This window comes from Rhea pennata, chromosome 1 (genome assembly GCF_028389875.1).
Source record: "Rhea pennata isolate bPtePen1 chromosome 1, bPtePen1.pri, whole genome shotgun sequence".
Taxonomy (NCBI): Eukaryota; Metazoa; Chordata; class Aves; order Rheiformes; family Rheidae; genus Rhea; species Rhea pennata.
This window is the reverse complement of record NC_084663.1, coordinates 143,887,477-143,899,437: the sequence shown is the minus strand read 5'-3', so window position 1 is coordinate 143,899,437 and position 11,961 is coordinate 143,887,477. Positions and strand designations below refer to the sequence as shown.

Below are 11,961 nucleotides of genomic sequence, written 5' to 3'. Positions count from 1 at the left end.
ACAAAATCCACCAAATGCCAAACCCTTTATGTTAAAGACCAAGGAAAGGAGATGGAAATAAATAGCTAGACAGTCAGTTTCACATTCGATCAAATTGTGCGGAGAGGTGCTAGAAATGCCACGGCTGTTATCTGGATAACAATTTCAGGCGGCTGTTCAAGTGCACAAAATAGTAATTATTCCAGGGGGTACCACAAAAATAACAGCAGCCTATAATGAACAAGGTGGGGAAATTAGCGACAGTCCTATCTTAAATCTGGCAGAATATGTTTCGTAAAAAAAAAAAAAAAAAAAAAAAAAAGCAGGCGAATTAATACTCTATTTGTCGTGTACAAACTCTCGTGTTAGCAAATTACGCCTTCACTACATGCATCAGGATGGCTCTACAGCGAAAGAAACGTTTTAGATTTTAATTTTCCCGAACAATATTTTCAGATAACATAATAGCATTTAACAAGAAGACAGAACCTGCAAGTTTTACACGCATCTTGATTGCCCCCCTACCTATAGGTGGAAAAAAAATCAAAATCAAACAACCCCTCCAAATCCTCCGAACAAAACGACAAGGATCTCAGAAATATTTAACAGCTTGTTTAACTGTATATACGTTCCCCCCCTCCAAGCACGCACCCACCCATACTCCGGAACAGGCAGCACTTTTAAAACAACATTTTTGCTTCGCTGATGATTTTGACCATTTAATTAAGCTAAATTAGCTAAATAGCAGATCAGGTATAATTTGAAATGATTACAACAAATGCACATCTCCAGCTTTTTACTCATTACCTTTTTATTGAACAATCATTTTCTTTTCCTCTTGATAGCGGTACATTTAATTGCCGAATAGAGTTATTTGATTAGCTAGGTCCGTTTTTACTCACAGTGTTGCCACGCACAGGATGTCCTTACAATCAATTAAGTCTTCCATGACTTTCATTTCTGCAACCCATTTACAGAATGCAGATACCTATTTTTATGTTTTCTCTTTTTACCCCTCCCTTTTATGCTCTTCTCTGTCCCTCTCTTCCTCTCTCTCCCTCTTTTTTTTTTTGCTTTTGCCTCTTTACCTCCCTAAATCAAGGTGCAAAGATGCCAAACAGTGATGAAATGAAAAGAAAGCCAATTGCTGGACTGAGGTGGGGGAGATAGCTGCTAGAAGTCCGCCTGCGACTATGGAGCAGTCAGTAATTGCTGGAGACAGGGAGAGCTGGGGGTTGGGCTGAGGTAGCCATGTATAAATAGTGTGATCTCAAATTGAAAGGCATAAATAACAGCAGGAGTGATCTAACCCTATACAGCCCATCTTCTACGTGCAAAAACAGCGTGCAGAGGACGGCCACATCTCCTACTGAAATCAAGTGGATCTCTGTGGATAAGAGCACCGGGCAGCCATGGAAGAACTTACAGCTTTTGTATCCAAATCTTTTGACCAGAAAAGCAAAGAGAGCAGCAGCAGCAGTGGCAGCAGCAACAAGAAGGAAACGATCACGTACAGGGAAGTTTTGGAGAGTGGGTTGGCTCGCTCTAGGGAGCTTGGAAACTCAGACTCTAATCTGCAGGACATGACTGAGAGCAGCAACCATTGCCCAGTGCATCTTTTCAAAGACCACGTAGAGAGCGACAAGGACAAACTGAAGGAGTTCAGCACGGGCAGGACGGCGGAAGGTAAGAGCGGGGCTGGCCGCCCCCGCCCGCGCCCCTCGCCGGCAGCCCCTGCCCCCTCCCCGCCGCCCCGGCGCCGCGCTCCTCGGCCGCGGCCGAGCGGCCGCTGCCCGCCGGGGCGAGCGGGCTCCCCTCCCGCACCCTGCCTCCCTCTCGCCGCCGCCGCCGGAAAAGACGGACGCGCGTACGGGCAGATGTGTGCCTACGCCTGCGTCCCTGAAAAGCGAGTAGCAACTTCGGTCCTCCCCGCTGCGGCCCCCGCTGAAATCCGCAGTCGATCCGCTCCTTTAGGCGTTCGCCCGCACGGGGGAAGGGGGCAGCGCAGGACGTCAGACATTTTTGTGTGTCTATGTGTTTTGGTACGAGGAAACCTTGTCCGGGGAGTTTTAATGTCTCAGAAGACCTGTTCTTCCTGTTTCCGGGCCGTCAGGATGCGGCTTCTTCTTCTGGGAGAAAGCTGGATGTGGAAGGGGCTCTCTCCGGACATTTTTGCTGGCTCGGTCAGCCTCTCCGAGGCAGGGCCCGCGGCTGGCGAGCAGCGGGAGAGGAGCCCAGCTGTGGCGGGGCTCCCCGGGCCTGGGCAGACAGAGCATCCCTGGAGAGAGAGGCACCGTCCGGTCCTGTCCCCTGGTACCGCGGTCCGCTACCTGCCCTTCCCGCCTGGGGCAGGAGAGGACCGCCTCCACCCGGGCGGGAAGCGAGCGAAGGTTAAAACGCGATTCCTTTTCTTAGCAGAAGAAAATAAAATCATATTTTTCCAAAAAAAAAAAAGGAAGGAAAAAAATCTCTAGCACTCACACACTCACGCGGAAGGAAGAGAATAAAAAGGGCGGGGGGATTAGAAAGTTGAGAAAGTGTCTCTAGGCAAGTTAGACAGGTGGACCTGCCTGGGGAGCTACTGGCTAGCTTTGGGTAATAAAAAACGGTTAATAGGCTGGAGAACAACAACCAGTCTTTCAGCTGTTTCCTACTGTTTGATCTCGTTTAATATAACGTTGGGTGAAAGGCACTTTAATTTACAGCCCAAACGCTTATTTATTATCCTTGTCTCTTTCACCCTCTGCTCAAATAGAAGGACCGGGCGCAATCACACATTCGAGTACCCGTATTTCTGCCCGAGTCAGTTCCACTCAGCATTGCCGATTTTCCTTCTCAGTTCTCGAGACTGCAGATCGAGAGGGTTCAGTTTAGAGAAATTATCCAAGCAGGAATTGGCTTTTAAAAATGAAACCATGGCACTCCCCAGAAAAAAAATCTTTTTTAAAAAAAGCGAGTGAAAAAAAAAAACCCTCTCTAGTACTCCCTCTTTTCCCTGTGTATCGAAATTCTGGCTTGTATGTTTAGCTAATCTAATCTATGGAGAGGGGTTGGGGGTGGGGATGGAAGGGAGGAGTTGGAAAGAACTGAGATGCTTGTGACAGTTTAAATTCATGCCAGGTTTCAGTCTAATTTCAACTGATTCCAGCGTGTGACTTCAGTCCCACCGATACGCTAGTTAATATTTTATACCTATCATGGACACGCTGTAACCCCGTATCTCCGAAGAGAGACAGCTTTTGAACGCGGCGAATTTTCCCTAGGCATTTACTGGGTTAGTACCCTCGTCTTTTAATAGGGGGTTCCCCTTACAGGGAGAATGCGAACAAAATGCCATTAAAAACAATCGGCGAACACCCCCCTCCGGAGGCCGGACCCATCTCAAAGTTTTATGCAGTCAATCGCGAGCCCAGAGTCGTAACAGGGAGACCGGAAGAATAATTACTAACAGAGACAGTTTTAATTTCAGAAGTGAAAATGAACACTTCGACTTGGGTGTTTGTGCTACATCCCCGCTTGACTTCAGCACAGATACAGTTTAGGACATTCTATTACATTCAATTAACTGAAGATTTGCGTTGAGTCATTTGAATTTGGGAATGCCTCTAATTATATAGGATAATATGTATATGCATGCGTGCATATATATATGCACATATATATATATAAAAAACCAAACGTATTTGGTGACGGATAAGTGAATCTAATTCCACTTCATCCCCAGATGTGGCTTCCCCTCCCCCTCCCCAGCCTCGCACTGCTTAGAAGGTGAAGCTGGACAAAGAAGACAGCCCGAAGCAGGCTCGTCCCGGGACTCCGCCGGTGTCCGCGCTAGCTGCGCACCCCGGAGGGGCACCCTGGGCAGGCAGGCGATCCCGGGAAACCGGTTCAGTCTCCACGGGCGGCCTCTGCCCCAGCGGCTCTCCTCTTTTCGTTAGCCGGATTTAAAACAGGGACGGTGCTTTAAGTCGCCTGGCAAAAAAAAAAAAAAAAAAAAAAAAAAAAAGACCCTTCTGCGTAGGCATTGACCAAATGACCAAAAAGGGCCACTGATTTTCCCTGCTGTCTCCCCAGTCCCGTTCCCCTGTGCCCGGTAAAAGCGTGCACAGGCGGCTGTCCCTGGCCGCAAGCCCGCCTCGAGCCCCGCTGGTCCCCGGGAGCGCTGAGGGGCCTGGAGGGTCTGGGGGGCACGGGGGCATCCCCGGCGCCTTGAGGCCGCTGCCCCCAGGAGCCCTGTCCGGGGGCTCTGCCCGACGGCAGGTACCTCTGAGGAGGGCGGGCGTGATAAGGGGAGAATCGACTCGGTCTCAGGCTCATGGAAAGTTTCTTTTACGAGGCAAAAATTTTCGCCGTGGCTTCACAATGACACCAGTGGGGAGCTTCTTATATAACCATATTTACTTCGAAAGAAAGCAGGAACACAGAAACCCCCTTCCCCCGCCTCTCCCCGCCGCCTCGAGGCATCGGGGGCCCGACGGTTTTTCCGCCAGCGCCTTTCTCGGGCCGCCCGTGCCAGCCGGCGGCGCAGCTCCCCTCTCCTCCTGCAAGCCAAATAAAAGGCAGTCTGCGTTGCCCCATGGGGGGCACGGGTCCCTCCCGCGCCCCGGCGCAGGTCCCTCTCCCGGTGCGGGGCTGCAGCGGGGCCCAGGCCGGCCCGGGACCCCCCCTCCGGCCCTGGAGGTTGTGCCGAGTTTGGGGAAGAAGAGAGGGGAGGGGGGAGACACGAGGCTGCTGGAGAGACCAACTTCGGTGAGGTGCTAAGGGGAGGCTCTGTGTCGTTTTCCCCTTTCCCCCTCCCTGGCAGGGATCTACGAGTGCAAAGAGAAGCGGGAAGATGTGAAGTCAGAAGATGAAGATGGACAGACCAAGCTCAAACAAAGGAGAAGCAGAACCAATTTCACACTAGAGCAGCTGAATGAGCTGGAAAGACTTTTTGATGAGACTCACTATCCGGATGCCTTCATGAGGGAGGAACTAAGCCAGAGGCTGGGACTGTCTGAAGCTAGGGTTCAGGTAAGAGAAAGACTCTGTTCCTGGAAACGTCCTCACCTCACTTCCTAACTGCCAGCGGATCCTAGCACAGTGCCCTGTTTCATTCAAAGCAGGGAGGTGAAGGCAGAAACGACACATGTCTTGGGAAAGCTGTTTGCAATGGCTGTGTACCTGTCCTGCTAAATAATAATTCTGCTCTGAGAATATCTGCCCGTTCTTTCCATTTCTTAGGACTTCTTTTTTCCTTTTCCCCTTTAAAAAATTCTTTCTGGTGACAAGTCTCAATAACTGAGTGATTTGCTTTTTTTTTTAAGTTATCTTTTTTTTTTTTGCAAACATGTCAGTAAATAACTGCTGCCTTAATCCTCAACTCCTCTTCCCCACACCCCTTTTTGTAGGGACTTCATATATATTAAAAAAAACAAAAACAAAACAAAACAAAAAAAAAAAACTAGAAAACAATTGCCATGAATAAGGCTAGACAGTTTGGGTGCTCAGGGACAGGATTAGCCGGAGCCAGGAGAAAGGTTCTCCCTCTGATTCACGCAGCAAGCGTATGAATGCATGGTACCCCATCTGGTGGAGTCTCTCCCCTTCCCTCCCTTCCCGCTTCAAATACAGCTAAAGGCCAATTAGCCTTCTAAACCTGCAGAGTATGTCCCGATTGCTCTGTTTCTGGGGCCATCAGAGGTGCCTGTGGTAGGGGCTCCGCACTGATTATTTTAAAATTCGATTTTCGTTTTAACCCGGGGAAACCCCCCCCCCCCAAAAAAAAAAAAAAAAAAAAAAAAAGAAAGAAAGAAACCCTTAAGCTAACTAGGGAATCTATCCTCAAAACAGATGTCACACAAAAAAACTAGAATGGATTAATAAGATCAACCTGTGGCTCTCTGAGTAGGCCTACAGAGCAAGGGAAAAGTAAAGCCCTATTATGTTGTAACTCTGTGCTTGGCCTAGCAGATCCAAAACAAAACAAAACCAAGGAGAAAAAGTCACCAACTCAACCCCTACAAACAAACAAAACGCCTTTACCTCCTGGAGCTAATAGATGTCCATGCATATGTATATACAGCTCCATGGATGTGTGTGTGTGTGTGTGTGTGTGCAAACACAGCTACGCGTGTCTGCATAGACATATATGAATGTCTCCGTGCGTACACACAGCTTTAGGATACAGCAGAAATACACTCGCAAGCTTGAGCAGGCAGAGGGGCTCGCGTTGCTCCCCTCCTTAAATACGATCAACTTTGCAAAGCAAATAGGAAGGATCCTGCTCCTCCCGGATCCGCTCAGCACGCGTCTGGCTGAGTAAGCGGCTATCTCGCTTTAAACAGCTGTCTCCTGGAGGCATTTTTCGAAATAAATAGTGTAGCTAGGTTGTTTGCTTTCTTGTTTTGTTTTTAAAGCCTCTTTTCTCCCCCCAGCTCCAACCTCTTTCTGTATAAACCATCCTAGGTAAGGGATTGTGCTGGGTATACGCCTTAGAAAGGGAGGCTTGCAGGGAATATTGCAGGGGTTCAGAGTGCTGCTGGCCTACATTCTCCCGGAAGATTGATCTAACCACACCGTATAAATTAATGAAAAGATTAAACTTTCGCTGAAGGGGACATCAACTCTTATGTCATCTTCCCCGATCTTCTTACTTGGGCTCTGTAATATCTTTCCAAGGCCTTGATGTACTGTTTCTATAAAAATAAATTACTTGTAATTGAATTCTGTACTCTTTCTTTCAAGTACTTTATTACTGAGCAGCACCTTAACAGAATGTTCATAGTTACAGGAAAATTGGTGCTTCAAGTGCTTACAGATCTTAAAATAGGACACCAAAAAGAAAAAAAATGTGATATTGATTCAGGTGGGGATAATGAGAGAGACCCTCTCTATTTTTTAAAAATGTTAATCATCTTACAAAAGAGGTTTGCATGAGTTAAAATAACGCGAGAAATAAAATAAATATCAAGAGGGAAAAGAGGAGACATGGATAATTAATTAGGAATAAACAGAGAACTTGACATCCGTCAAGGTGGAAATGGAAAAAGGAGAGGGAGGAAAGGGAAAGATTTTTTTTTAATACATTCAGAATTGTTTCCTAATTCCTATCTGAACTGCTTGTCCCTTGCTGTTAAAGGATATAGTTTCAATTTAGTGTAGAATTTGCTGTAAATAAATTGAAGCTCCTATGGTAGCTAGTCCTTATTAACCTTTTATTTTTAGTGTTGTACTGGAAACTCATATCACCCAGCTGTCAGGGTTATAATTGAAAGTTATGAGACCATAGTGAGGAGCAGGCAGTAATTCAATTACAACAAATATCTTTGGGTTTATGGTGCAGGGCTAAATTAAATGTCATTATTCACTGTCTCTAATGGAAATCAAAAGGAAATCAGATTAGAGCATTTGTGAAAGAAATCACTGAGTGATCCTTAATGAAGAAATAACTGTCTAAAACAGTGTACTGTGCTTTACTTAGCATATTCATGACTAATTGGAATTGATCGTGAATCACACCACGCCTGATTTATTATCGCTTAACGCAGTGGCTAATTCATCACTTTTATTCCTCATAACCTTATTTTTTCATAGCTAAAGGGAAAGGGCACTTCGTTTCCCAGATTTAAATACAATTTCTATTTGAAAGATGTTCTGATTTGCAAGAGAAGTTGTTTAAACGCTGCTTAAATTCCTCCTGACAATTTATACTCCTTTGGAGAGGGAAAGGGAGAGAGAGGGAAAGAAAGCACATAAGGAGATTTCCTGCAAGGATTTACAACTGTAAAAAAATATTTTATCGTCGCTACAGCACTATGATATTTTGCACACTTATATAAACAAAACCTAACGCCCTCGTCGAAAAAAAAAAGGGAGACCTTTCACGTTCTCAATATTTGGTATTTTTTGCACGGTGGACAGACTTGTGTAGCCCTGTGTATTTCAGGAAGCGGCGGGAGAGCTAGCCGGCAGCGAGCTGGCCGCGGCTGCGGAGGCAGATGCTGGGTTAGCGCGGGCAGGCTGCGCCCCTGGCAAGCTGCGTGCGAGCGAGCGGGCGACCCGCACTGCACTGCACTGCACCGCATCCGCAGCTCCCTGCAGCTGCCCACCTGCTGCCTGCTCTGCCCTGGCCACCCCAGGCAGGAAGGATGGTGCTCTAAATCAGAGAAGGCCAATCCGTACTTAAGAAAATCACTGAGGTACCCGAGGTAATTAATGTCTTTGGAAGCCTTTCTTTGCACTAATTACTCCGTTGTAAATGACCATCATTAAGGCAATTGGAGAAAGCTTGAAGGGAAAATTTGATGTAGGAAGTGCAGTTAGTATTAATTAACCGTATGATCTCTTGGCAAGTTCAAGAACATCAAACGTTGAAGGTGTTTATTTAACTACAAGATTTTATCAGCAGTGGAAGTCAATGTTTGCCCACAATCGGTAGTTTTTCTGTAAGGATAAGAGTCGGCAAAACATTTCAGTCCGTGCCTCTGATGATCCTTTGAGGAGAGTGTCTAAACTGAGCTCCGAAGTAATGAGTATGTGAAATGCCCCTCGAAAAGAAGTAGGGGTGATACAGTGACAACTGGAAGTTGTGCGTTTGACTTCGAATGACTGGAATTAGAGCAGGATTATTGGATTACTGGCATTTCTCTGGCGGGGCATAAGTGCTTCTTAAAATCCCAATTTGGATAAATGTTACTCTTGTCTGAAAAACAGAGTTTTCAGAAGTCAGCACGAATGTTTTTTTTTTTTTTTTAATTTTATTGTTATTATTATTTTTTGGTCTAACGCTTGGGGAAGAGCAGCGAATGATTCACCCCCTTTGTTCAAGTTCTGTTTCGGATCTTCTCCGAGCTCTTCAGCATTTCCAGGCTCAGCTCGGGAGAAGAAGCAGACAATCCCATCGCTTATGAACTAAGACCTTGGAGTCTGATCCCACGTTGACTGTTCCTGAACTGTTCGAGGTGTGAATGGAAAGAAAGCGAGGGTCCGACCTAGGCTGCGCGTGGGCTTATTTCAGTGTTAGCCAGAGCGGCCCCTCGCTTCAGATGGGTGGCACAAGGACAGCTAGTGCGTGCCCCAGCTCCTGCCAGCTTGAGAGACACAGGGGGCCTCGGAGGTTTGGAGCCAACCGGCAGGCTCCCGGTCTCCCAGGCTGCAAAGGGACGTGTGATCTTCCCCACAAAGTCCCCCCCCGTAGCTCCCCTCCTCCCATCCCAGCAGCACACAGAGGGGGTCACTCCGCCTGGGGCTGAGATCTCACCCTCGGCTTCACTCGGGAAGAGATCTCTGCAAAGCTGTGTTGAGCCTCCCGGCCTGTCCTCTCCCCTCCATCCCGTCCCCCAAGCTAACCCGCTTCCTCAGCAGCTGCCCGATCTACCTCCACCTTTCTTTCTTTTCTTTTCTTTTTCTTTTCTTTTTTTTTTTTTTTCCTTTTTTTTTTTGGTTTTGTTTGCGTTTTCTTTCTGCAGGTCTGGTTCCAGAACAGGAGAGCAAAGTGTCGAAAGCAGGAAAATCAGATGCACAAAGGTGGGTAAGGAGTGCGGGCCGGGCGGGGTGGCGGACACAGAGCCCCGCGGCGCCGGGCCGCCCTCGCCGCTCACCGGCCTTGTCTCTCACCGCAGGTGTGATCCTGGGAACCGCCAGCCATTTAGACGCCTGCAGAGTGGCTCCGTATGTGAATATGGGAGCCCTGAGGATGCCTTTCCAACAGGTATTAGCTCCGTTTTTATTTTCCTTTCCCCCCCAGCAAGCTGCGATCCCCTTGCGTTTGCACGGGAGGAAGCTGGACACATTTACAAGTGCCATTTATATAGAAGTTGGCACGTATTAAAAACAGGCTGTAAAACTTCGTGAAGGAGCCTCGGCCCGGCTGCTGGGAGCTCGGCGGCCTACGGCCCGCGGAGGGGGCCGAGCCCACCGCGCTGCCGCGGCCGGGGGGTCCTGCGACCCCGGGAGGCGCCGCCGGGGCGGAGGGTCCTCGGGCGGCCGCCGGGAGACGTGGCACCGGCGGGCCGGGCCGGGCCGGGCCGCAGCGGCCTCGCCGGCTCGGCCAGGGCCCGGGGCGCCGAGAGACGCCCAGGCGAGCGCGGCGGGCTCGCAGTGGGGAGCCGCGGGACGGGGGCGCCTTCGCCTCCCTCCGCCGGCGCCGCGGCCGAGCAGGGCCCCGTCCTGGCGCCGCACGCCGCTGCGGCAGGGCCGGGAGAGCTTCCCACGTGGTCGGGGAGACGATGAGGGGGGAAAGTACGTGGCTTTGCCCTGCGTCGTCCCCCCCCCCCCCCCCCTTCTTGAGCAGCCCTTCGAGGCCTGGCCTTTCCCCGCAGAAATCACCCCTAGGAGCGGGGGGCATTTCTCCCCGGAGCAGCTGGAGCGCGGCAATGCTGAGCAGGGGAAGCGGCCAGCCACACACACGGCACAGACCGACCACATGCTCTCCCGAGCCCGCGGAGCCACGGCTGTCCCCGCGGCAGCACGCAGCCCCTCAGTGGGGAGTCGCGAGTGGGAAGCTAGGACAAGGGCGGAGGAATTCAGGCCCGCTTCCATCCACCCCCTCGCTTGTCACTTCCCTTTTTTTTGCTCAATTAATCGGGGAATCGATTTCCCCAGCCCAAAGTGACCCTCTGCCATGCTCTCCTTTCCAGAGACACGTGGAGCTGACAGATTAATTGTATTGATTTTTAAAAGACATATTTGGACCAAAATAATTAAATACATAAATAAACTCTCCCCATACCCCTCCCCAAACCTACCCGGAGCTGAAATCTCTCAGTCAACCCAAGGTGTTTGTATAGGTCTAGAAAGCTCCAAAGCAAACATCAACCTGGTATATAAGGGTCCCGTGGTCAAAGAGTTTTTAGCAAGGTATAAATAAACATCCCTGGAAAAAAAAAAAAAAAAAAAACTATTTAGCACTTGTTGGCGCCCGCGCATTGGGCAGCATTTTTTTTTTTTTTTTTTTTTTTTTTTTTTAATACGAGAAGGATTAAGTATGTCTCTGTGTCTCTGGTTTAAGTGCGGAGCGGAGATTTACTGCGCCCCCGGCAGCGAGCGCCGGCTGCGCGCGAGGGGTTACACACGGGGGGCTGCACTAACAAGCTCCCCTTTCAGCCGCCCAGCGCCGAGCCCCTTCTCGCACCCGCTCGCCTCCGCTGCCGGGGGAAGAAGGCGGCGGCGCCCCGGGCTGGGGGGAGGCGCCGCCTGAGGCGAGCGCCGGGGCGGAGGGAGCCGGGCCGCGGCTGCAACGGTGGGGGTGGAGGGAGCCGGGCCGCCCTGACGCCGTGTCTCTGCCGCCCGCCGCGCAGGTCCAGGCGCAGCTGCAGCTGGAGGGCGTCGCCCACGCGCACCCGCACCTGCACCCGCACCTGGCGGCCCACGCGCCCTACCTGATGTTCCCGCCGCCGCCCTTCGGGCTGCCCATCGCCTCCCTGGCGGAGTCCGCCTCCGCCGCCGCCGTGGTGGCCGCCGCCGCCAAGAGCAACAGCAAGAACTCCAGCATCGCCGACCTGCGGCTCAAGGCCAGGAAGCACGCCGAGGCCCTGGGGCTCTGACACGCTTCGGCCGCCCCCCGCCCGCGTGCCTGCGCCGCGCGTGGGCTGCGTGCGTGAGGCCCCCGTGGACTGTCGCGCGCTCTGCTCTGCCCTGTCTCCGCGCACCGCCTCCACGCCCCGGCTTCGGCGCCCCGGCCGCAGGGAGAGCAGCGGGGCGCTCCGCGCCGGCCGGTTTCCTTTCTCGTGTGTGTGGTGTTTTTTTTTTTTTTTTTTTTTTTTTTTTTTCCCTTTCTTTTTCTTCCTTTTTTTTTTTTTTTAAGGTCTGCGAGTACTTTCAGGCCCTCTCCCGGCGCCGCCCCGCCCTCGCGCGCGCAGAGACTTCGTGCGGAGCCGCGGCGAAGACGGAGGCCGTTGGCGGCCGTTGGCGCTGTGGCACGTTCAAAACTCTCCTACCGCCCGCCGCGCTAGGGCGAAGCCCCCCCCCCAAGCCCAGCCCAGGCACACACGCGCGCAGCAA

At 50.8% G+C, this 11,961-nt stretch overlaps 1 protein-coding gene across 2 annotated transcripts; it reads left to right on the top strand.

Moving 5' to 3' along the window:
* The first annotated feature begins 1,391 nt into the window (after positions 1-1,391).
* Positions 1,392-11,504, top strand: SHOX (SHOX homeobox). Of its 2 annotated transcripts, none has more exons than XM_062574847.1 (5): positions 1,392-1,665; positions 4,784-4,992; positions 9,429-9,486; positions 9,582-9,670; positions 11,259-11,504. In XM_062574847.1, the coding sequence occupies exons 1-5, from the start codon at positions 1,392-1,394 to the stop codon at positions 11,502-11,504; spliced, it is 876 nt and encodes a 291-aa protein (XP_062430831.1). The 2 variants fall into 2 exon arrangements, with proteins under 2 accessions (XP_062430831.1, XP_062430841.1); XM_062574857.1 differs by lacking the exon at positions 11,259-11,504 and adding an exon at positions 10,564-10,614.
* Positions 11,505-11,961: the final 457 nt, after the last annotated feature.